At 33.0% G+C, this 27364-nt stretch overlaps 1 protein-coding gene across 1 annotated transcript in view; it reads right to left on the bottom strand.

Annotated features, from left to right (window-relative positions):
- LOC129230660 (secreted frizzled-related protein 5-like) overlaps window positions 1–27364 on the bottom strand; it is a 374882-nt gene that overhangs the window by 21680 nt on the left and 325838 nt on the right. Inside the window, exon 2 of the mRNA XM_054865074.1 lies at window positions 18494–18571. Coding sequence (XP_054721049.1) covers window positions 18494–18571 — 78 coding nt within the window. The remainder of the gene's footprint in view (window positions 1–18493; window positions 18572–27364) is intronic.

The raw sequence follows: 27364 nt of genomic DNA, 5'->3' as shown, positions 1-27364 counted from the left end.
AAAGCCATTATCGAGTTCGTGGCGAATATTTGAATTTTTACATGTAATATTTTTACAGCAGGGCGACAAAATTTCGAGAACGAACGCATCTCACGAGTCAGCTAGTTTTACATTTTATTACGTTTAACATACAATATCTGTTACTGACAGATAAAATGACTTCTGCTTTTTATCCCGCCGCTGTTCCTTTACACAAAAAGCGCTTTATTCGAAAAAGAAAGGCAAGCATCCATTAAATAGTCATCTTCCTTGATAGCTGCATCCTTCCTACAAAATGAATGCTAATGGTTCATCTTCCACGCGAAGAAAGTTCTCTTTTGATAACGAAACCATTCTTTCGTTCTTCTTCTTTGAAACGTACAAAATCTGTCAAAAATATTAAATTTTTCTTTAAAAATCCCTAATAGTTGAGTCTTTTGAAATAAATTAAATAAATTCTCCGACAAAAGAGCCGATCATTTGTTCCGTAAGCAGTTTTCTAACAGAAGATTTTGAATAAAGCTTCTGGGTGAATAATGATTAAAATTTGCTGATAAAACATGATGGTAGCTTAAAGCGTATTACAGAGTTATGGATTTTCATAAAGTATGGATCTTTTAATGCATTCGAGGCGCATCACGATGTATTTTTTTCTTTACTTTTTAAGAAATTTTCGTCTTTATCGTTAGAAAGAAGGTAATAAATAAACATGAGAAAGTTAACGTTTGTTAACTTTTACTATAAAACTGAAAAACCTATTCATACCCATCCATGTTTCGGTGTCTGGCTGTAATATTTTCTGTATATTATTATTTTCTGTATATTTTTTGTTTTATCTACACTTATTTCTGTTTATTCTAATTTGGTAAACTTGTCTTTGTACAAGAGAGACTAAAACTTCAGTCCCACTGATATTTATGTATTACTTCATCACTTTCAAACACATTACTTATTCAATCCTCATTATTTTCAAACAACTTACTTATTCATTGCTCATTATTTTCAAGCATCACATTACTTATCCATTCATCATTATTTTCAAGCAGCATCTTACTCATTCAATCATCATTGTTTTCAAACAAATTACTTATTCATTGTTAATTATTTTCAAGCAGCATCTTACTCATTCAATCATCATTGTTTTCAAACAAATTACTTATTCATTGTTCATTATTTTTAAGCAGCACCTAACTTATTTAATCATCACTGTTTCCAATCACCTTACTTATTAGTTGCTTATCATTTTCAAGCAACACATTACTTATTCATTTCTCATTATTTTCAAAAAGTACCTTACTTATTTAATTCCTCATTATTTTCAAACGCCTCACTTATTCACTGCTCAGTATTTTCAAGCAACACATTACTTATTCATTGCTCCTTAAAGCACCTTACATATTCATTCCTCATTACGTACAAGCAAAACGTTGCTTGATCCTTTCTCATTATTTTCAATCAGTACCTTCCTCTTCCACTCATCGTTACTCCCCCCCCCCCAATTATAACTTTAGAGATTAATTCTTTAATACTTTCAATCATTATTTTACACTTTTTACACTCAATTTTTCATTAAACTCACACTTAGTAAACTTTTTTTTGAAGAAGCTTTATAGAATTTACAAGGCTTTCTACCAAATTGAATTTTTTACCAAAACTCAACAATTATTTCTTTATTCCAGATGTTTACTAGAAACTTTACTTTAAAAAATCAAATTTTCTAGAAGATTTTTTAGCTTTTGTTGGTTTTAATATTTACTGTTATTTTTTAAAACTTTTTCTAAAGCTTAGGTGTTTTTTTTTTTTTTTTTTTTTTGTCTTTTTTCAAATTCCGAAGTAGGTTGATTGTTTTGTTTTGCCATTCAATCAATTCTTTAATTACATAATTGCATTGATATTGATTTATTACAGTTTTGGGGTAACATAAGATATATTTTTAACGCCCCTCCCCACACACACAAGCGTATTTCACGCACTGAAAATCAAAAATACGCCTGAAACATTCAGCCAGGCGCTTTATCATGTTATGTATATTGCATAAAAATTTAGCATCATGGAAAGCGGGAAGAGGGGAAGCAATCGCACATTAAAAATATTACACTTGAACGCTTAAATTTTTTTTATTCAAAATGTCAAACAATTGAAAGGTTAAAAAATCAAAATAACAAAGATCTTTTATTTCCCTGCCATAGGCAATCTCAATTAGGAAGTTAGTTTTCAGGAAAAAAAGTTAGTATATTCACATCTTGAAAAAAAAACTCTAGCTGTACATTTGGTTATCACAATTTCGTCGCATGCTGAATAGTGCAAAAAGGGGTTTTGTTTCATACTACTAATTGGGTTTAATCCATTTTTGAAAAATATTTTTCTCTAAAAGAGCATAGTTGAAAACATGGGGTGAGTTTTCCCCCCTTAATTTTGACTTATTTTTACTCTTAAAATAATAATCCTTAAAGACGTTCAGTCGTTGTTTCTATTTTCGCTGGTGACGTCATGAGTGAACAATTTGCTAGAGTTACTAGAATCAAGTTTCAGAACATTGCTCGCAGTATAAAATCACCAATGGCGGTATCTAGCCAGAAAAGACAACCACGTGCTCCGTTTCAAGATGATTCTCTTCTCTTGTGACGTCACGCAATGAAACATTTTGCTTTAGAAAATTGACATCAAAAAAAATAATTAAAAAATAAATATTGGGAAAACAAAAGTATTTTCTGGTTCCATGTTTTTTTTTTTTTTTTTTTTTTTTTTGCTTATTCTATCATTTTCAGTGACTAAGAGTAGTACTTTTGACTAAAGGAAACAACCCCTTATTGTTATAAATATTTCATTTATTAATAGTATTATAATTATTTAATAGTAATAATTATTGTTTTAAAATATTATTGTTATTTGCTTATTATTATTGTTACACTAATAAAATTTATTTTTACTATTTCTACTTTTTATAATTTTATTATTAATATCATAATGTTATTATTATTATTATTAAATTTCGTCAGCTTGCTTCAGTTTTGTTCAAACAATAGTTTGGTATATGGATTTGTTTTAGCAATTTATCTATCGGTGTCTACGAATTCATCACGTCAAAAGCTTAAATGCATGCTTGCTTATGTCCTCCTAAATAATCAATGTCCTGTTGCAGATGCAAGATGTTGCCTGTAAATGTTGCTTTACGATGCCTATTGTACCTGCGCAAGAAAGCCACAATCCAGACAGATCAATCCTGACTTTCTCGACCTATTTAATTATAAAGGAATTCCAGTCGAAGAACACTCGCCTCTAATAACTGATACTTCATTGGTAAAATCTTTTAACTTTACCTTAATTAACGCCGAAAGGTTATGAATGTGAAATACGCACACGTGGTTTTGAGTGAATTTAAAAATTTTATGTCAACAACAATTAATTTAAAGCTTTTTTTTTTTTTTGTATTTTTATCTGAAAATATAATATAAAAAATATGACAAACTTGAAACAGCGACTTTTTTTTTTAACTTTATAATGAAGTAAATGAACGTAATAAAGTATCAAAGCGCATACAGTTAAAAGGGTTTAAAAAATACATACAAAAAAAAAATTATCATTTTCGTAAGTGCTTTTACTTATCTCAAGTATTTTATATGCATGTCTCTGAATTGTGATTTTTAAACAAGAAAACATATTTCTCACAGTTTATATAAAATATTATATGCTTTTTTAATAATAATGCTCAAAGTAAGAGTATTAAAGAAAATCAATGAATTTGAAAGAGAAAAACCTTGTGTAGAAAGTGGTGAATTTTTAACATGTATCTTCCAGTGTAAATCATTTGCAGTTTCTTTATAAGTGCTATTTTTCAGGGGATTTTTAACTCCAAAGTGATGCCAAACCGATTGAGCAGAAATAGTAGAAATGTAGCCAAAATCATTAAATTCGTTTCATTAACTTACGATTCTGTTTTTATCAACACTCTTTATTTTATTTATCGATCCCGAGAGAGTTAAAGCGATGTAAATTCATTAAAAGGTTTTGGGAGAACTAACAACGTTTGTGTAGAAAATTTATCAATTCTCAAAAATAATTTTTTACTTACAAATTTTTACTCAGCTGGCTCAAATCTAAGTCAAAAGAATATAAAACAAAAAATAACGTCTTTAGATCTTCATTGGGTTGTTTCCGAAATTTAATAGTAGTATTTTTTTTTCTGAAAGGGTATGCTTAAAAACATAAGATTTAACCATTTTTCAAATAATTTTACGAAGTTTAATATTTTTACAAATATATTTTAATCAGTGCGCAGATTGAATTTCATTTTTTATACTTCTGTGCATGACATCGCAAGTGATAAAATGCCATTAGCGCAGAGAGCAATATTTCGGCATTAGGTAAAGAAAACAAAAAAAAAACTTTTGTGCAATAATACTAATGAATTTCATATTTGCTTCAGAAACGCCTTCATTCAAAATTCTCATTATGGTTGCTATTAATAATGCTGTTTACTGGCAACTTTTTTTTTCAACAATGTGTAAACATTTAGCATTTCAGCGTGCCAATCACAGAGTAAAGAAACTTATATAGAGAAGTCCCCGTCTATGGTAAAGAAGAGATGAAATTGAAACCGGAATTATGGGATACATCGGTGTGATGATGGACATGTTATGGTAGGATAACATTAACCATGATATGTTAACATGATCACTTCGCGAGAATGGATTATTTAGCAAGAAACTAAGGATCTTGGCTTAAGCTTGGCTTAAGCTACTTCCGGCTTCAATTTTTTAGCAAGGCGGGACATCTCTATGCAGTCTTTACTCTATGGTGCTAATGGAGTAGCGCACCAAACTACATCACTTGTGGCGTCATAAAGACCATGCCTTGTTTCCAAAATCGGACATTAAAAAAAATTAAAAATAACTGTTGGGAAAATAAAAGTATTTCAAGCTCCATGTTATTTATTTTTATTTATTTATTTATTTATTGATTGCTTATTTTACTGAATTCATTGAACAAAAGTAGTACTTTTGACACCCCCGTTGTGGAAAAAAGAGAAATAGTTTCATACTTAACACATAATTTCGAATTCACATTTTAAACTAATGAATATTAGCTAACTATAACAATATTCAAACAGCAAATTTATTTTCAAAGATCATTTTGTTTATTTATCTATTTATTACTATTATAATTATTTGTACAGCAAATTATTCAGAGAAAACAAATATATTTTAAGTATGTTAATTGTATACGTGAAAAGGAAAAAAGGAGAAATAGAGGAATAAAAAAAGTATTGGTTTTAGTTCCTTTTTTCACTTCTATCAAACAATTCAAAAATTTTTCCAGAGCTGAAAACTTTTGCAAAATTTATAAAACCAGTTTTGTTCAAAAAGAAAATTTTTGTTTTATTGTTTAGCCTTTTTGTGTTTTGAGTATCTTTTTCCAACTTTTTTTTTTTTTGAGTAAAGCCTGATATCTCGTCTTAATTATAATTTGAATTTCACTTCCAAATTACAATTAACGCAGGGAAACAACATGTTTTGGAAAATATCTAAAAAGTTTTTTATTTATTCATTTTTTTAAAACTCTCTTCATCCTTTTTGATTTGCGTCAGACTTTGTTGAGAATAATATGAAGGTTGAAGACACAAAATACTTTTATTCAAGAAGGGGAATGTGGTAAAAAGTGCAATAGCAAAGATAGCTCTTTTTTTTTTTTTTTTTTTTTTTTAATGAACAATTTCTAAATTCGTTCTCAAAATGACGGTACATAAAGAAAGAACAATATATTTTATAATAACACTTGCATTGAAACATATTCTTCTTATTTTTGGCAATAAATTTGTACCTCCAAAAAAAAAAAAAATCGGTGGATATTTTTCACTTTTTTTCATGAGGCAAAGTGGAAAAGGAAATATTTTTCTAATGAAATGTTTTCTATTCCATTGCTAAAGATTTTTTTGATCAAATTAATGAGTAAATAAAATAACCAATGAATAAATAAAAAGATAATGAAACCATAAACGAATAAATAAATTAACAAATGTGAAAAAATAAATAAGAAAATAAGCGAATGAATAAGAAAGGAAATTGTTAAATGAAGGAATTTAAATTAAATCTTTACGAATAATAAATCTGAATGTCTAGATCTCTTGTGACGCGTATGGCGCCTAGACCGTTCGGCTGATTTTCATAAAATTTTTCACAAAATTATTTGGTATCAGGGGGGTGTGCACCTCGAAGCGATAGTAAAAAACAAGCACTTCATCAATTAAAATATTAATAAAAATAATTTTTGACTTACAGCAAAATATTACTATATGAGTATCAATTTTTGAAAATTGCTTTGATTCCTAGATGCAATTTTTTCTTGACTGGGATAGACTACATGTGAAATTAAATACAGTAAAATTTCTCAAATGCGGACACTAACGGGACAATTTTTTTGTCCGCAATAGAGGGGTTTCCGCAGAACAGGGGTTTAATGATGTTATTTGCATTGGAACTGTGGAATTAAAAAGTATCCGCATATGAGGGGTGTCCGTTAGGAGGGGTTTTACTGTAGTTAAAATATTGCTAGATAAGTGGCGCTAAAAGCAGAGTAAATATTTCACCATTTCACTTCGCCCGCATTCCCCTATATATATATATATATTTATATTGTAATTTAATATTTAGTTCATATGCAGAGTCAAACGAGAATTATTTTTGTTATTTAGAATCACTTTGTGCATCAAGTTTTAAGAAATTAGTTTCATTTAAACAATAAGTCTCAACTGTTAAAATCACTTGAATTTAAAATAAATTTTGGTAACTATAAGATTTGGAAAATTTCACGTGGAAAAATGTTGTCCCATGTTTTTAGTTTCCATGAGATTAAAAAGCAAAGTATGCCAAAGAAACGTATTTTTTCTTTAAATTCGAAAGAAATTGCGAACAAATTTTATCTTATTAAGCGTTTTACGGGTGTTAAAAATAGGCAAAACTAGAAAAATTACGAACGTGAATACCTCTCCACATTAAGGTACTCATAAGAAACTTCTTCTTGCATTATGGAAGGGAAGACAAAAAATCGCTCCGAGATTTTATTGCAACATAATCCACTTTTCCTGTACAAAACAGCGAAGAAATAATTTAAATGGTACTGCAGAAATGCTGTTCGAACTCTTTCTTACCAAAACTGAATGCCATTTGCCCCTCGTCCCCACCACCATTTATTTTACGAACATGTCAAGTTGTGAATTTCACTGTCAAACTTCCAACGAGAGAAAAAACTCTGTAAGAACTAAATTTATTCGAAATAAAATTATCGAATGAAAGTTTTCAGTAGTAAAACCCAGCATTGAGTAACTAAAACAACTTGAGCTGGGTTTAGAAAGTTCACCCAGTTGAAACAGAGATCTCAAAAAGAAATTGAGCAAAAAGTAAACTAAAGATAATTGAAAAGACAAACGCATAGTAATAGATAAGCAACAAGATTTTAACGACGCAGAAAGAGGCCCTTATCATAAATATTAATTAAGTTGAGGAAAAGAACACCAACCGGGAGCAGAACAAACAGGTTGTTTGAGGAAAATCGAATTCCCTCTTTAAAAAGGAATCAGTACTCAGTTACCATTTTAAAGAGCTGGCCAATTATTTCAAGGCCTTTTAGATGCGATGATTTTTTTGTCATGTGGAGTTTAAATGTATTTGTTCTCAGCAAACGGAAAATGTTTTGAATAAATAAAGGATTCCAGAAGCCTTGATAGAAACGAGCGATTTAAATTTGACGAAAAAAAAAAGAAAAAAATCATTTAAACAGTCTCATCAAATAATTGAATTCATTTCTCTATAACATAAATATATATTTTTAAAACTTATATATGAAAAAAAAACGCGAAGTATATTTGATTAACATGACTTTTAGTTTGCAATGGAAGTAATGAAGTCTGACATCAGTACAAAACAATATATTTTTATAATCACTTAATTCATTGGTTTTGAATTTAAGAATAGGTACATAATACCGCAATTCATTAGTTCCTTAAAAAAAAAAAAAAAACTGTTTCATGTACAGAAAAATTAAAACTTTTGGAAAAGATGCAGCTTAGAATTAAGAAGGCGTAGCTTTCTTTTTAAATACTATTTTCACTTTTATTTTTCTGATTATATTTCTTCTCGTTCATTTTTGAGAGCATACAAAAGTTACAAAATTTTTGAGAGCATAAGTTACAAAAAATCGTATCAACACGACCACAACTAAATTTTATTTCTTAAATTTTATTTATTCAGCAATCACGAGTTGCTTAATACTCTCACTTAACCGCAGTTGACGTTCGTCTGGTTTTTCAGATTACTATGACGACGAGAATAAGTCTAGCTTGTTATTTTTGATAATGGGGTTGTTTCCTTCAGTCAGAAGTACTACTTTTAGTCATTGAAACTGATAGAATAAGCAAAACAAAATAACATGGACCCAGAAAATACTTTCATTTTCCCAACAGTTATTTTTTGTTTAATTTTTTTAAATGTCCGATTTTTTAAACAAGGCGTGGTCTTCATGACGTCACAAATGATTTACTTTGGCGCATCTGTTTACCGCATTTCCACGTTATGATAATCAACAAGCGAATCAAATATTGCGCTCCACTCTTGCTATCAATCATATCGCTGCCAGTACACGTGAGTAAAGATGCGAATTAAATATTATGCTCTGTTTCATCATTTGTGATGTCATCGGCACAAGCGTAAACAATGAAAGCGCACCGATTAAAGTAGTATTTTTTCTAAAAGTATTAAAATTAGTCAAATTATTTTTAACTGGTCAGGTCCTATGTTTTTAAGCATGCTCTTTCTTAGGGCTCGACCGATGGCATTTTTTGGCCGATGGGCCGATGCCGATTGTTGGCCGATTGTTCAAAGATGGCCGATGGCCGATTGCCGATTGTTTTCCTCCAAATGGCCGATTGCCGATGGCCGATGCCATTGGCCGATGGCAAAAAAAAAATCTAACGGAAATAAATTGATAAGATTGTCAGGGATTTAAAGGATCATTTTTTCATTTCACTTTACTTCCTTTCTAACGAATAAGGACTTGTAATCAAAAAAAAAAAAAAAAAATCAAATTTCGACCTAATTTCTATTTTACGATCACCCAATTTAAACTTCACAAGTTTTTTCGGCACATCTGTACACGCATATGTACCAAAGAACATATAGATGACCAAAATATCCATTTTGAACACCTTCTCAGTTAATTATCGCAAGTTCTCTTGGGATGTAAACTTGCGTCACTCAGAAACGTTATGAAATAGTAAATTGAAAACTCATACGTACGTAGTATGATCTAAAAGTTTGAGGACAAGCAGTATAAAACCTTACCTTGAATAGTCCACATTACCGAAGCACATCTATATCTATCTACAAAATTGTCACCTTGAACGACTATGCACTTCTGCCAATGTTCGTATAGCTTTTAGAAGTACTCCTGGCAGCCATTTTTCGCGACCTCCTATAAGGCATCTTGCACTGCTTCTTTAACTTCATCCTGGGGTAGAAGGCGACTTTCACGTTGAGGATTCACGGTTTGATTAATCAATGGTCTGATATGACAAACAAATACCGTACCGTTTCGTCGGACTTAGCTCCGTGTGACTCTTACCTGTTCCCAGCAAACAAACATTTGCATGGACGCCGCTTTCTTCCGTCAGGAAAAGATAAAGCTGCATCATAGTAGGTTGCGAAAAAGGCTTCCAGGAGTGTTTCCAAAAGTTATATGAACACTGGCAGAAGTACATAGTCCCTCAAGGTGACCCTTTGAAGGTGGATGTGCTTCGGTAATGTGAACTATACATTTTATACAGCTTGTCCCCGAAATTTTGGATCGTACTACGTACAATCTATATAGGATGTAGTTATGCTTCTCTTTTTTGACTGTTGTAAGATGATAGAGAAAGAACTACAGCCGAAAAAAGAGAAAGAAAAAAAAACAAAAGGAAGAAAAACAAAGACACTGTTGAATATCCAACTGATTTTTTTTCTTTTAATTGAACATATAACTAAGATTTCAGCAATGTTGTAATAATGTATGGATTATGTACGCTATACATAGTTAAAAAACGTTAAATTATGTTGTTTAATCATTCAAAAAAAAAATTAAGAATAAAAATATGAAACCGTCAACAAATTATGCAATTAATTGGAAAGATTGCACGTAGAAATGAATGAGTCATGAAATTAAACAAAAAAGGTAACAGATAAATTACAATATTAAATCAAAATAGGAATATTTTAATATTTATTCAAAATTTATGAATAGAAAAATTTGCATTTTTCATAAAAGCTATAAGAGTGACATAATTTTTTCTGAAAAAAGAAATAGCCATGAAAAGAGCGAGCTTCTTAAAGCTTAGCTACAATAAAAAAAAAACTCGATATTTACTCCAAGTAAATAATAACGGAATACATATACTACTTGATCTGATGTTTGCGCACACAATATTGAACAAGTTGATTGTTTAAAATCTTTTATAAAGCACTACAAACAAGTTCAAATTAAAATTTTCAATTTAACAATAATTTTCTGAAATTTAAAAAATTGCTTAATAGAAAATCCTTGAAATTTTTATGTAAAATATTATTATAAATATGATGTAAACGAAAATAACTCGTTCATTGATGTTATAAAAATACATGAAAATAGTTACTTACAATAGAAAAAAAATCGATCGCTATAAATGATGCAAAAAAGATGGCGCATTACGAAATAAAGATAAAATAAGAATGAGAAATACGCAAAATGACATTTCTTGAGCAAAATAAATAATCGCTAAATATTTAAAAAAATGCTTGAAACGACGAGGGAGGGGCGGGGGAGGGGGGTCACCCCCTGATTTTGGAGTAACTCACAACGTTAAACTTCGTTCACAACTTCGTCCTCATTTGTTTAGTACAAAACCACTACCACCAACGCCTCGGAAAAGTTTCTGAGTCGACTTTAGCACTTCTGAAGAAAAAAAATCAAAAGTCCCTTTGATTTCCGCAATTATGTCACCATTCAAAGCGTCTTTAATCAATTTCTTACATTAATGCTCTAAATTCTTCCTAAACAATAGATTAAGTTTGAAAAAGAAAATCTCCAATTTTATAAATGGTGTTAGTTTTAAACAACTCAGATGTGCAACTAGAGTTTAATTTCAGAATTACAGGGAGGGAGGGGGGGGGGCAGGCAAGAGTTCTAAAAATTCTCTTTGGTTCAACGGAAATCTACCAAAATGGCACAAAAACCGGTTTCTCCATCTCATATGTGTTTCCATGGTCTCCCCAATCCGGCAATATACACTCTATAACAAAAAAAAAAAAAAATCGCGCCACTGACGCCTACACACTGCCGAGCCAGATTACAGTGGTGCATGGCTCGATCGGGTTGGCATGGTGCCGACTGGGGATGTATAGTCTTTAGCTTTTAACTGTGTCATGACGATCATCGAAAACGTGTTTGGAGACGCCCAGGGCAGAAGAGGGATCTTGGTTTCACTTTTGTACGCCACACTGGCCCTCAACAAGGCATTATGGTCTTGGGTGCTATTTCCTTTGATAACTGGACCCCTTTGGTCGTAATTAGAGGTACACTTACTGCACAGTGGTACGTCGACGACATCCTAAGACATGTTTTGTTGGCGTTCCTTTTGCAGTACCCTCGGCTGGTTTTCAGCAGGACAATGTAAGATAACATACGGCATGTGTTGCTATGCATGTCTGCAAACTTGTCAAACTCTTCTGTGGCCTGTTAGATCGTCAGATCTCTCTCCCATCGAGCATGTCTGGGATATGATGGGATCGCGATTGCCTCTGGCAAGGAATGTTGATAACCTCGTCCGACAATTGCAGCGAATTTGGCCGGAAATACCGCAGGACAACCTCCGGGAGCTTTATCGGTGTTTCCCACGTCGTTGCTTCAGCTTGTATCTAGGCTAGAGGCGGGTCAATACCTTATTGAACCTGTTACTGTAACTCTGACATAAATTATTCAATTATTCTAAGAATTTAATCATTTACTATTCTGTGCATTGTCTTCCTATCCACCAATTTTCGTCTCAATCGGATCACTCTTTCTTGGTGCGACGATTTTTTTGTTATAGAGTGTATGACCAAATAATCGTCAGTCTGAGACGCTGTATTAGTTTTGTATTGAAATAAGTAATTAATAGCCACAAAAAAATGAGTAAATAGGCTTTTTAGAACACCCGATCGAAAACAAAAAGGGAAATGCACAACTGGAACGTACACACACCCCACATGCGAAATTTTAACCTTCTACAGCTTACCATTTTTGAGTTATGACTTATAAGAGATACATACGTACATCCAGCCGCAAGAAACACCGCAATAATTAACTTGTATGGTACCTGAATGTAGTATTAAAAACTCTCTCTGGGGTGACTAAAATAGAAATTCATACTGAAGTTTAAGGAAACAATTTTATATGAAAACAATAACTCTCTTTACTTTGCATTAAAAAGTGAAACAGCAAAGGTCATTCTTTTCGAAAACATCGGCCAATTCCATCGGCTTTTCGATGCTTTTAAGGCCGATGGGCCGATGTTTCCTGCAAGTTAGCATCGGCCGCCGATGCCGATGGCTAAATTGTCGAACCATCGGCGCCGATGCATCGGTCGAGTCCTACTCTTTCTGAAAAATATAGTCGGACCTCCATATATCGAAGTAGCAAATTGCTGGAAAAAAAATCGATACATAGAAATTTCGATATATAGAAACAATGTTATTTTATCATAAAAATATCCTAAAACATTAAAATTAAAACTAATTTTCGTGCATGAAACCCAACTTCTAATTTGAACGAGCATCGGATTAAATGAAAGTTAATAATTAAACATTTACCAGAAATTACATTTTTGCTCCTTCATACACCTTCATTCTTCGGAAATTCAACTTGAACCGCCACATTAGGGGATTTTCGTGTTAACAATGTAATCGAGAGAAAAGTAAAAAATCAATCTACTTAACTTGAATGATTTTTACTGAAGCTAAAAATACTAGGAATGATAATCAACAGACAAAAGGGATAACTTGAACTGATTTCAGTGTTACTGGTTGCAACTAAGATTTGAAATAAACTTGAGGGAATGTAAGAACTCCAGAACGGAACAACGACCCTATCTACACAACCATGAATATTCCTTATGAGTTTCGTAGCAACCTTTAGTGATCATAATTTTCTCCGCTAACCTTCATTTTTCATGAGACAAACAGTCTAAAGTGGAAAAAAACCTACGAATGTCTCGAAAAAAATTTCGATATATAGAGACTTTTTCAATATATAGAAACAATTTTCCTATGTAATGAACATAGAAATTCGCTGGGATTTCGGTATATAGAAAATTTTGATATGTGGAAGTTCGATATATGGAGATCCGACTGTACTTTTAAAATTTTGGAAATGACCCCATTATTAAGGGGACTAATTTTCGCTCGCTATGGCGTTCGCTTTTTTCGTTCACTTATTTTTTTCTCAAGCAGATTTCACATTAAAAACCGGGGGGGGGGGCTTCTTGTGTAAAATCACGTTTTTTCAAGAAAAACACATCTAGAGATAGACTAAAAGGGCCTTAAGGGGAACTTAACGGTGTTAACTGAACTTAAACGGCCAAACTTTATCTAAATGCAATATTTTCAGATTACTAATTCCTATCATTTAAGATTGATAAGAAATAAAATTACCATAACGGTGTAAGCTGTAAATCTAGTTTGTATGTAAAGTGTACGAGTGCATATTGGCCATAATAACTGTATCTTCATTACCGTATCCTAATAACCTTTTTTTTTTTTTTAACGGACGGGCGATCTATCATCTAATCTAGATAACCACCAGTCAAAACATGACGGGAGCAAAGTTCTTCTCCATTTACAATCCATTCCATTCGTAGAAACAAGGAACACAATGAGTAGGGTACTATCGCAATTCGTGATTCTAAAAAAACATAATTTAAATCCAGAGGTCAAAATTCAGATGATTTTGTAACTGTTTTAATGTTAATGTAACTGTTATTTTTAATGAATTTATTGATTCTTATTTTTCGAGCTATGATGTCATTTTTTTTTTCTTTCTTTTTTTTTTTTTTTGGATACATTTTTTCACAGGTTATGCTGACGCTTCTATAAATCTAGATTTATACCGTTATGCATGCATATATCTATCTACATCTCGGCTAAAGTACAGTACATGTTAAAAAGTATATTGAGTAAAATGATTTTTTAACCAAGGTACTCCGACATAACGCATCAAAGAAATAACAAAATAGAAAAATAAAAGGCTTCTTTTTATTTTAAGAAAACGTTGTTTTAAATTTCTTTAAAAAAAATCTGTATTTGTATTTAAAAAGAAATACATAAGTTTTCGTGCACATTGTCAGTAAATATTGTGGTTTAATATCAGGCCCGTCATTTGGATGAACATATGATTTTAGAAAAATAATTTTACTACGCATTTTTTTCACCCCCCCCCCTTCAAATATTTAGCATACACTTTGCTACACTACCCCATGATATCCATTGCCACGACAGTTTTATGACGAGCTTGTTTATTTGTTTTTGCCTGTTTTTGAAAGACATTTGGTATTCGAATATTACCATAAAATAAGGGGGGAAAAACCGTTTGTGGTGCAAATAAAAAACAGTAGAAGTACCAAGACCAATCCATCTTTGAAAACTTGAAAAAGCACTACCTGCTGTGCTGTTCAGCCGTAGTAAGAGCCAGGGCTGCGGAGTCGGAAGGAAAATGGTCGACTCCGACCCCGACTCCTGGATTTTGAAACGCCCGACTCCGACTCCAACTCCGGATTTTTTTTTTTTTTTTTTTTTGATTTTTACTTCCTTTTACAAAAAAGGAAGTATTGTATTCGCGAAAAAATTTTCACTCAAAAATCGCCCTTAATTTCCATTTTGCTCACCCCCAAATGAATGTTGAGTTTTTTTTTCGATTCGACCACATGCGGAAAAGTGCCTAAGAATGTATAGACACGCGAAATATCCATTTTGACCATCACCGAGGTAATTACAACGACTTTTCTCGTGACGTCTGTATGTATGTGCGTATGTGTGTATGTGCGTATGTGCGTATGTGCGTATGTATCTCGCATAACTCAAAAATGGTATGTCCTAGAAAGTTGAAATTTGGTACATAGACTCGTAGTGGGGTCTAGTTGTGCACCTCCCCTTTTGGTTGCTTTCGGATGTTCCTAAGGGGGTCTTTTGCACCTTTTTGGGGGGAAATCATTGTTAATATCAATGCAAACTTAAGTGGTGTTACAATTTGGCGGACACTTGGCGATATATCGCCAGTCTTTTGGTCGCCAAGTTTTGTCGCCAACTTGGCGGAAAATTTGGCGATTTTTTTTTATCTGGTTTTAATTTGGCCATCGTTTTTAATATTTAGAGATTAAACTATTGAATCACATTAAAATTGCCAATAATGGGAAAATGACATTAAAATGGAGTAAAAGGAAGTCATGTGAGGCACACATCAGCTCGTTTTAATTGTATTTTTTAAACTCCCTCTCTCCATTCAAGAGAAGAGGGAAAACCTCTTAACAGAGATTGAAATATTAATTCCTTTTTATGAAAATTTAGCATTTTGTTTTTTATTGTAAACCCAAGACGTCATACAACGTTATAAATTCAATTTAAAATCAAACTTTCCAATAGTTACGAGTTAAAAAGTGAGATGACTTAAAAATCCCTTTTAAAAATTTTGAAAATGATTATCTGTAATTTGCCCCCCTTTAATGTTTAACAAATATATATTGATCAAATCGTGTGCTTTCAATTTTTGAAAGCTGTAACTTGAGAGAAAAAAAAACTTTTTTTCTAAATCCAAGTTCTTTAGAGGGAGTGGTTTGCCCCTGGTGACATCCATCTAGTAGATGACACCCAAAGTTAATTTCAGAGTTTATAAAAAATATAAATACTTTAATTCTGAAAATTTTCACGAATATATTTTAAATTATATTTCATCAATAAAATTTCAATGAAAATAGGGCACATATGCGTCAGGAGCTAATTTTACACAAAACGCGGCGGTATACAAATTTGTACGAATAGCTTTTACTATACCTATATTTCTTCTTCGCTAAATTTTTAATTTAAATTTTATTGGCTGCTTTAGAATTAACCTAAATATGAAGATTTTAAGATTAACTGCAATTCTTGAGTGTTGTAATCAAGAAATTTTTTACACTTATTTTGTTCCATACTTTTTAGTGAGAACCAAGCTTACAGAAATAGTCTTAATAAAGAAAAAAACATTACATTATTTCATCGAATCTTTTGGATTCGTGCTTTCGAGCCAGAACTTCTTTGAATTTGCCGATCACACTTAAACGTTTCAACCTTAGCTACAGGGTCGACTTACTAATTTGTTACGTTTCTTTTACTATTTTAAACTGAGATAGAACAAAACACTATATTTCTATTTTTATTTGAAAGTGATTACTTGAAAATGTTATTCAACAAAACCGTTTGCTGACAGTTGCTATTAGTTAAGTTAAAAAGCAAGCAAACTAGGGGACGGCTACAGAAAGTTTGGTAAGCATTCAAGCTAGCTGATTGCCATAATGGCAGTTATTTTCTCATTAGTATCTTTTTATACATGTAATCGAATCAATTGGTAATCAATTTTTAAAAAATGCAAGGAGAGTCAGTGAAAAGGAAAGAAAAAAAGAAGCCCGGAGTCGGAGTCGGCATGTTTTCCAACGACTCCGACTCCGACTCTTCGACTCCGACTCCACAGCCCTGGTCAGAGCGCGATCTCATATTCTTGCTTTTAATACATAAAAGCAACCAGTGCGAATGTCAAAATATACGATAGTACATTTGTTCCTCACAAGATGGCGCCACTTCAGTTTCCATCCTCCTTCGGATCATCTTGAAGATGACGCTCGATCGGACATCGGGGACCGATTTCCGGAATGGATTTCGGGATCAGTGGTGTCCCGGAGGGAGTATTTCAGGGATTAAAAGCCTTCCGAAATGAGGACGATGTGTTCTACCGAAATGGCTTTTCCGATTGCCTAAATAATGAACACTTTTGGTATCACTAGTGTCTTTGGCAGCCCAATTGGAATCGTAAACGGATCTTAAATTTGCGGAGAGGGAACATTGTGCAGAATGAAAGGAGTCCCGTGTTTTAATTATTTGTTATTTTCCTATCTAAATGTCGAATTAATTAATTTATTTGTTGCCATTAATTTCCGTTACTTCTTTTCAGTTTTAAAGCTAATATACCTTCCATCGGGTCCGTCATTTCGAATATTTCGATGTGGAGCGAAGGATGCATACTTGTTGCTCGGCGTAAATTTTACCGGAAAACAACAAAATTCAAGCCCACTCTTTGTAAGAACATTAATTTTTCAAACCGGAGAGGGAGGGGGGCTTGATCCCCCCTAAACGACGGGCCTGCCTTCTAATTATTCTCTTCTTTGAACAAGCAGTAATTGTCTAAAACTATTATTGTTCTCAACTGCTTCAAAGATACTTGTCTCTAATTTATACTGTCATTTCGAAAAAAATATTTTGTTAATTTCTTGGTAAATATTTTACAAAATGCTTTGCTCTTTTTCGATTCAACTTCATGTACTAATTTTTTTCAAAAACTACAAATATCAATAAGCATGCAGATACGTTTTTCAGTGTAAAATAACTTTTTTTTTTAATACAGAAGATATGCGTTTATAGTTTTCTAAATATCCGAAAAAACTTTTTCGTAGAATGTCTTTCCATTCATATAAGTTTTCCCTTAGCCCCGAAAAATTAAACATTTGAAGTTGTTTTAGAATTAAGATGTTTCATACAAAGGTAAGGTTTTCACTTCACCCACACATACATAACTGTAATAGGTATAAATTCTTAGATTTTTGAAAACAAAATGTATTTAATTCATAATTCTTTTTTTTATATTTTAGTATTTGCAAATCATATTTGCAAATATAATGTAAAGCAAAATAAAAAGAAATGCAAAACGAAAGGTGCTCTGCCTTTGCATATCTACCAGGGGGCGATGAGCAACATACTTCATGACCAACAGAAATAGTATTAAAAATCTATTAAGAAATAGGTAAATAAGCTGAATAAATTTCTTTTTATAAATAAATCTCAAACCTAAAAATACTGTAACATAACATTACTAGGAAAAAAATGGTTGTGTAAAAGGTTAAATTTCAGTAGCAAGAGTAAATTGAAACTCCAGTGCATTGAGAATTAGAAGCACTGCACATGGTTCAAATCGTGTGAACTCGATATTTAAACGTGCATTTTTGCACAGAAAGATGCCCAAAATAAATATTTTAAAAATTGCTTTCACAGATAGCGAACACCGAACAATTTTGCTTCAAACTGCAATTAGAAAAGGAATAGACCCAAGATTATCATCAAATATAACTGGATTTTCCTCCGCTAAACTATCGGCTCACAAAGCGCGTTAAGAAAACAAACGATTATTTTTTACGAGAAAAGAAAATCAGCTAAGAAGAGAAATCAGCACTCACCAAAATCTGCTCTGCAGTAGTTGTCGATAATGTTCTCGTAGGTGTCAGGCTGATTGCAAGCGCTGCAACTTTGCGGCTCTGCAAAGTAAGTAAATAAATAAATTAGAACAAAAAATAACGACAATAATAAAATAATTTGAGTATAGTCTGCCTCTGGTAAGTCGACATACGATGGGGTAAGGCTGAAACGATTTCATTTGTTAAAAGAGGGACAAGGAAAGCCGGTTTTTGTTGCCGATAGTGATTATTGGCGTTATGCCAGTCTAAGAATTTCTCCTTTATCAAAGTAAACATAAATAAGCTCACCTAAGATCAAGAATCTTTTTACCAGAGCCAGTCTATTTATCAGAAATAAATAAATACCTTTGTTCTGAGAAAAAAACAGGGAATAAATATCTAACATGTTTTAGCACAAACAAACAGATTACAGTTTAGAAAATGAAAAGTGATTCGAATCAATCAAGCGGATGAGAGGTGGGAGGATTGGGGGATTAACTAAGTCTGTGGATTAACCTCCCAGAACTCTTGGCTTTGACCCATGTTCGCAGCAAAAACTATTGTGGTGTGTTGAGCACAGGTGTGGATACAGACTAGAATGCTGTTTTTGTATTTTTTCTTGGGGGGGGGGGGATCATGTTTAGGTATGAAACATTTCTGAAGCTTTTTGGTTGCCGACAGAAAAACGATTTTATCGGCCGGAATAAGGCACCTAGTACTAGTACGGCATAAACTTGATCAATTAATTTCAGAAGCAATGAAAGGAAATGGAATTTCAAATACTCATTTAAACAAATAACTAACAAATTAAAAATAATTTACGGCAAATAGTTAAATTTTATTCATAAAGTATTTGAAGAAAATGTGAAAAAGTATTCGCATGATAAGAGAAAAAATATCTGAATCAAAAGAAAATGGCCTCCTTTTTCCTTTTTTGCGTAAAACTGAAATAAGACCCATCTACATTTGTCAAACTAACTCAGCGAAGGTTGAGACACCTGTTGAGTTTTGATATTAGTGAGAAGTTAGTCAATACATCACAAGACTCTTTGCGATTTACGAACTTTAATGCTAGGTTGATTTCTTTTCATCACGTGACATAGAAAAAAATGGAGTGCGGTGTTTAAATATCATTTTCTGCCTTTGGCAGAGCGAGAATTTTTTTCCCTACATTCCTCCAATTTCTTTTTTCCCGTATTAATTTCTTTTATCTGTTCATTTATTTTTTATTTTTTCTTTTTTTCCCCCTCTATCCCTTTCTTTTTTCTATGTGTCCCTCTTTTCGGCTTTCATTTTTTTAATAATCTTTTTTTCTTTTCTTTTTTTTTTTTTTTTTGCCCCAGACAGTTGCCACCTAAGCTAGAATAAAGGTGCTTCAATTAATTTCGTATTAGTCTTCTAGAACGATTTTGGCCTGTGGAGGAACTTATATTCCGTCTTAAGGAGTCTTTCCCCAAATATGGCTAAGGGAGAAGATGTAGTTATGCGAGTGTACCTTTTATTACTTGTCTTGCAGATTTGCAGAAAAGTATTTCATTCCGTCTTTTAGGAAAACTGGAAGGAAGAAACAGAAAGAGCACGAATGGGGAACGAAGCAAAAGGTGTAAGAATTCACATGAATTGGTGTACTTTTTTGTGAATTCAGATTGCAAAATATTCACAGCCAGATTCACCATTTCGCAAGTGATGCAACTGCGAGGGGGCCCACACGGCCATAGGTGTCGAAGAGGATACAAAGATATGTTTTGTATAATTCTGTGATAGACAAAGAGGCCCTCAAAAACGCATTGAGGCAGGCCATTAAACCTGTAAATCTACCACTGAGAATAGCCCCGAATTTGCTGATCTTAACTTCAGGGAAACTTGCATTTGTTAATCAGGCTCTCCAGATAATCCAGACTTTGTGCTAACAAAGTCAAAAAATAACTAGGACAAATAGTCGCATTTTTGTTAACCCAGACCATCGAATAATCTGAAATTTTTGAGTCAGGATCTTTAATAATCCGAACTCAACGAATGTTGGGACACCTGTTGAGTTTTTTATTGGTGAGAAGTTAGAAAATACATCACAAGACTCTCAGCGATGTCTTCATGTGCGAAGCCAAATGATCCAGACTTGTATGAACAGTAGGAACTGTTCCAAGGGCGAATTAAATCCTGTACACATCTTTGCCCTGTTCTCTAAAGGAATCTTTAAGATGTTACAGATAACCCACACGCAGATCTCTATAAGGACAACTGCATTGAAATTGCCAAGGCTGTCTGGACCGCCTTCAGTTCAATATAGTCCCCCCACGGACAAGCCAACAACAACAACATCCATATGTATAACGCTGCAGTTAGGTCTTGTTTTTACCGATGTTTTCATTTTTTAAAAGTCCTGGACAAAGTGAAAACCTAATCATAAAAAAACGGCTACTATACTAAAAGTGTCTACCAGCCACTGTTGACGAACTAAAAATTTAAGTTTTCAATCGTAACAGAAAATAATTCGGGTAGTTTTGTTTGACTTTTTTCCATCTACATGTCCACACAAATTTCAATTCTTACCCTTTCATACGCGATTTTAGATTGTACACATAATGACTTTTCCTTCCCTTCTCAATCTCACTTTCTTAAATAATGGAAAGGTTGCTATCCTACATTGCCGAGAAAGAGACATGTAACGTTATCTTAGTTCATTTCCGTAGCAATATCGGAATAAAATCACCAATGCTTCTTCGAAGAAATATTGAGAGGGATTCCTTTCAACGCATTTCCCATTGTTCGCTCATTTGAAAGGTGCCGGATCTCAACTATAAATAAAAGGTAAACATAAAGATAGCCGAGAAAATTCTCTCTATTCTTTTTCATTCATTAGTCGGAACTTTTCTCGGATTCCACAATCCTTCTCGCCGCTGCACAAATACCACTCATTATTTTCGATGCTCCAGGGAAATTCCACTCAGAAGTGCCACTGTCTCACTTTTAATTACAACAGGCAACATGGAACTAGAGACGACATTTTATTCCCTTCCCCCAATTAATCCCGAATGGGGAGTGGAAGAATAAACAGTTTCTTATTTTTGCGAACTTAAGCTGCCACCTACGTAGAAGTAAAAATAAAAGTTGCCTTACTATCTGATCACTGAGCTATGAAGCCATAGGAGGTTTTCCATTGGGACGTGGAAGATATTTTGTGTCTAAAATACAAAGGGGGAGGGTAGCAAAGTAGTTTCTTTTCGTTTTAAGCGTTTATAGTTAAAATTTGTAAAAAGTACCGTCCTCTAATAAGCTATTTGTAGAGAACACTCTTTAAAAGGCTTGCCAAGAATATTCAAACGCTAATTTTTACCACTTTTCTATTTTTTATTTGATTTGTGAAACTTCTATTAAGTTAAGCTATGTTTTGATCAAATTACACTTGTTTTAATTCGTTGTCTATGAGTCTAATGGTTAGTTATAGAGTAACACATTTAAGTTTAATTTTCAACAACAGATTCGGAGGAAATTTTTCAAAAACTGAAAAGTCGCCTGATTAATAATTTAAAAACGTAATAAAAATTTTTCTTTGCTTAACAAACCACGAAAGTAAAGTTTTTCCCTAGATTGAAAAGGTTTCTCTTTGCCTTACATAATATCTATGTACAGTCGCGCCCGTTTAAAGCAAAGTCTAAGGAAGCAAATAAAACTTTCGTTGTAGCCGTAATTTAGCTATAGAAAGTTGAGTAACGCACAGGAAAACCTGAAGGAGAATTGAAGCTATTACGTTGTAGCCAGAATTTTGCTATATGCGGCTTCGCTATAAACAGATGCGACTGTATATAAAAATGTAACAATATTTGGTCCAATTGTCCCACGCCTGACGGTGGGATCAGCCATTAGTATTTGTCTTGTTCGCCCCACATAAGAACATTCCAGCATCAGATATAAATCGAATATTAAAAATACTGAAGATTCTCGTTACAACGAGTTTCAAGGGACTACACATTTTATTCATTATAATGAGAATTTCGTTGTAATGGAATTTAAGCAATGTAATGGAAAGTAAATCGGGACTGAAAATGTATTTCGTTGAAACGGATGTTTCGTTGTATTGGTATTTAACAGGACTTAACTGTACCTTATTTGGCCAAAAATTATCTCGTAACCGAGTTCTTTCCGGAATAAAATCCCCTTAAAATACATTATCACAATATCAAAGAATTAATCTACGTGAAACTTTGAGAGACATACGTTATACATAGACTATGTCTTGTCCATTATGACTTCAGACAAGACATGAAGTGGAGTGGATTCGTATATCATCATTCCGGTGACTAGAAAGCATCGTGACATAAAAGAAAAAGCATCCCCTGTTATCGAATAAGAGACTTCTTTCTCCAGCGTCCGAAATTATTATTATTATTATTTATTTCCTCCCTCGGTTCAGTTACCACAATATGTTCCGAATCCCTTTCATGCTCTATCAGCTATTATTTATTGTAAGATAGGTTTTCTGTTATTACGTAACTCTTTATGCTCATGTGCATTTTGTTGAGTTCCTGCCGAATTGTTGCAGTGGTTTATGAACACCAGCAACGAGGGGTATGGGGTCAATGCGAAAAGCTCACATTTGCATTGCATCAATAATCTTTGCCGTAGGACGAAGGAGCGTGTGAGTTCAGACTTGGATGAATGGTGACTTGGGCAAGGACATTAAACGAAAAAGCCATAGAGAGAGAGGAAAGAAAATAGAGATTCAAAATTTAAAAAGAGAGATGAAATTGAAGCCGGAATTATAGGATACATCGGTGCGGAAATGAGAGGGGTTATGATAACGTGGTCGCTTATTGATAATGAATGGTTTTCACAAATCTCGCGAAGGGACCGAATAAAGTAGCTGGCGGATTGGATTGAATTTTAATTCACGCTTTTCAAAAACATGCTTCATAAACGGGCAACAATATCTAAGTTTAAATTAAATTCATTAATGCAATGATTTAAATAAAAATGTATCCTAAGATCTTTGCCGAGAAGCTAAGGATCTTGGATTACATCGGTGCAACTTCCGGCTTCAATTTCTTAGCATAGCGTGGCTTCTCGATCTTACTCTACGGAAAAAGCAGACATTTTGTCCCGCACGTGCTAGCTCTATATTTCATTTCAAAGCGTGCAACAGACAACATTTTTTGCTTAAGAAATCGCACATGCGTGTTTTCCCCCACGTTACAGCTCTATATTTCATTTTAAAATGTGCAACAGACAGCATATTTTGCTTAAGAAATCGCACATGAGTGTTTTCCCCCCCGTTACAGCTCTATATTTCATTTTAAAATGTGCAACAGACAGCATATTTTGCTTAAGAAATCGCACTTCTGTGATTTCCCGCACGTGACACAGCTCTTGCATCTGGAGAAGTGCAACAGACAACATTTTTTTACTTAAGGAATAGCAGGATTAAAATTCGCTTCGAAATAAAATATGCAGCGTCAAATGTGGAACAAAATATCTGGTTTTCTGTGGGGCGATCTATAATTTGTTTCATTTTGAAACTAACTCTAAAAAATAACTATAGTCGAGGCAAACCTAATTAACAGCGTCGTAGTGTTGTTATCGGAATTCAAAATGCTTCCAGGTTACGCTTGCCCAAAATATAATAGGGAAGCAAAGCATATGCTTGAAATATCTTGCAACAATAAATTTGGAAGATATATAGCTAGAATTGGGAAATTTTAAGCTGATGTACAAAAGATCGTGCAGCATGTGACAGGTTAACTTCATTTAAAGAATAACAATTTAAAAAGATGTAGAAAATGTCCCACCTACTTTCACTAGGTCAACTAATATTTAACTTTCAGCAATCAATAGTTTGTATGTATACCTATACATATGTAAGGAAAATTTTAACTCAAATTTTCTCACACGTGACGGCAGAATCACCCATAAGCAGGCGCCCTCCCCCCTCCCCCCTCCTTCTAATCAAATTACAAAAGCGTTCAAATTTTCTTTATCGTGTAATGGTCGTTACTTAATACACACATATTTTAATACAATAGAATCCATGCCTCAAAAAACCACGAATTTGCATAAGAAATTTAAAAAAAACTTAATTGAGTGCTTTTTCTCAAACCTAGATCATTCTCACCTCCGTCGGTTGTTCAATCAAACCAACCAACTACATTTCCATTTTTTATTTCAGCTCGCAAAATACCCGACGCGTCTTTAGCAAAATCTCATTCTCAGTGTCCAACACCCAACGGAGTTCGCTTCATAATCGAGCACATACAGGTACCCTCCAGTCTGTCCCAGTGAGGGCAAAATCGGGCGCAAAACTAATTATTTCCGATTCGCCTTCGCGATTTTTCAAAATTCAATTCGCCGAATGCAATCCCGGACGTGACGACAAACCCGACTTAATTAACACTTTCGGGAATAATGCGTTCGGTTTAATCTCGATGTCAAAGTCATCTCTAATTAAAATATAATTAAGGATTAGAAAAATATTTTCGTCTCTCTGGTGACGCGTTTCTCTTATTATTTGGGGGGGGGGGGACGCTCTTGGAATTTCTCTCAGATTCCAGTGACATCACGGGAAAATGATGCTGTCAAGCGGAGGTTTGTTTGTAATGCCGTTAGAGATGGGGGCTCCTGCCCCTTTGCTCCTATAGGCTAAAGTCTCATTTTATCGAAAGATACGATAGAAAAAGATAAATAGTTATTTCATTATGTGTAACTCCCTATTAATGCATTTTAATTATTGCTGATAAGAAGACTTAACAATCGAGCGCGTTGGAAAGTGAATTTTGATGAGATGCACAGGTTTATAAGGCTATTCATTAGCTTCAGGTTAAATAAAATTCTACGACATTTGAGCTTTGTGAAATGTGGTCTTACATTACAAATGTTAAATAAAATGTTTAACTGAATGCCATTTTTGTAAGTAGATTTAAACCCGAAATATGTAGGGTGTTTTTTTTTTTTTTTTTTTTTTTTTTTTTTTTTTGCGGTGCAAAAAATAGATATACCGCACCTAATATCATTAGAGAGATAAGCTAATGCTTTTATTAGCATTATTGTTAACTAGAAATCGCCCGTCATGGTATGACGGGTGAAAATTGCTTCAACATTTTAACGAAGCCATTGCCTGTTTGGTGATAGTTTGATAGTTGAAATTTTAACTCGAACACCAGTGGATTGACCCTGAACGCCAGTAGATAGCGTTCATTGTTGATCACTTTTTCTTTTTCTTATTCTTCTAAAACGACAGTCTTACCAGTAAAACAGTTAAGTGACCGGATCCAGTTCAGTATTGCCAAAATAAAGCGTTTCTCTGCAGGTCAAATATTACAAAAATATTTTCAAATTATCATGCTATGGCGAGAGTTTCATTGTTGATGACGTCAGAGCGTTACTCAGTCAGTAAATTCTATTATGTATACGAGGATACTACTATTTTAGAACTACTATTATCTTTTCGGAATAAGAGCTTGATTTCAAATATCAGTTACAGATCATGTGAGTTTTATAAAAGTGTTATTCTGTTTATGTAGTTTTTCAATATTTGTAGTATTTTTCGACTTTCAGTTGAAACATTAGCAGGTTCCGAGTATTGTTGAAATCTCAAATACTGTGACATGAATATTACCTTCAAACCGAATATCATAATTACGAGTTTGTTTAAAGGAATTACTCTGCTTATGTAAATTTGTACATTGAGTACAAACCGGAGCTAGTTTAAGAGTTTCTTCCAGGTCTAGAATATTACGTAGATGTACAGAATACATAAGGCATTCATTTCAAATAGAATACTATTACAAAAACTATTACGATGTTTTAAATTACATTCAAACTAAATATCAAGGATTATGTGGTTTTTTTAAGGATTCTTTTGTTTTTTGAAACTTTCCAATATTGAACTTAATTTATAGAATGATAAATTAAAATCGGAATGGGTTCAGAATATTACAACGCATCAACTTCAGATCAGAAAATATACTTAAAAAATACAAATTATTTATAACGTATCACGAAACAGTTGAGATTTCAATACTGCGTCGAGAATACTTACAAACATAATGACTAATTTATACCAACAATTCAACCCACTTACACACAATATACAGACAATTTAGCTAACTTTTAAGTGACTTATACAGACTATTCAACTAACTTCTTGCCAACATGTAACGACAATGCAACTTAACTTATTACCAATATATACAGACAATTCAAATTCAACTGACTTACTACCAACATTAGGGTGTGTGTCCCCCCCCCCCCAAAAAAAAAGTAGTTTTTAAGTCGCACATCCTGTTATCTTTTTCCTTTTATGCCTCTCGACTTACTCGAAAATTTCTATTCATAAGGCGTTGCCCCTATATGAGCCACAAAAACATTTATTCAAATTAATAAACATTTAGGTGTCCTACACTAGTTCTAAAATTTATAATTTTCTTCAAAAAATTGATTTTTATCAATGTACAGTCAACTGTGGATAGCTCGAAGTCCCAAGGACCTGTTAAAACGTTCGAGTTTGGGACTCGATGAAAACTTCGAGAGAAAAGAATATTCGAGTTTTAAGCTTCGAGTTATCGGGATTCGACTGTATTTATCTATATTTGTTTGAATGTAAGGTAAATTTTAAGAAATCGTAAGGCTGAAAAATATAAACAGCAAAGTAGGTAATTAGCGATGAATTTTTTTTAATTTCAGTTAAGTTTTTCATTTTAAACATATTATTATTTTTATTATTCATTTGCAAAATATGTTCGCTAATAATTTTGGACTTCATACTTTGTTTAAATTTATACGTAATTTTTTAGAAGATAAACAGAATCTGTTAATTTTTTGATGAAAATGAAAACTTCTCGGCCTCTTGCTAGACATGTAAATATTTTTTAATTTGGATAAATA

Source organism: Uloborus diversus, chromosome 9 (assembly GCF_026930045.1).
Source record: "Uloborus diversus isolate 005 chromosome 9, Udiv.v.3.1, whole genome shotgun sequence".
Lineage (NCBI taxonomy): Eukaryota > Metazoa > Arthropoda > Arachnida > Araneae > Uloboridae > Uloborus > Uloborus diversus.
The sequence above is the reverse complement of the archived record's forward strand: the minus strand, read 5'-3'. Positions and strand labels throughout refer to the sequence as shown.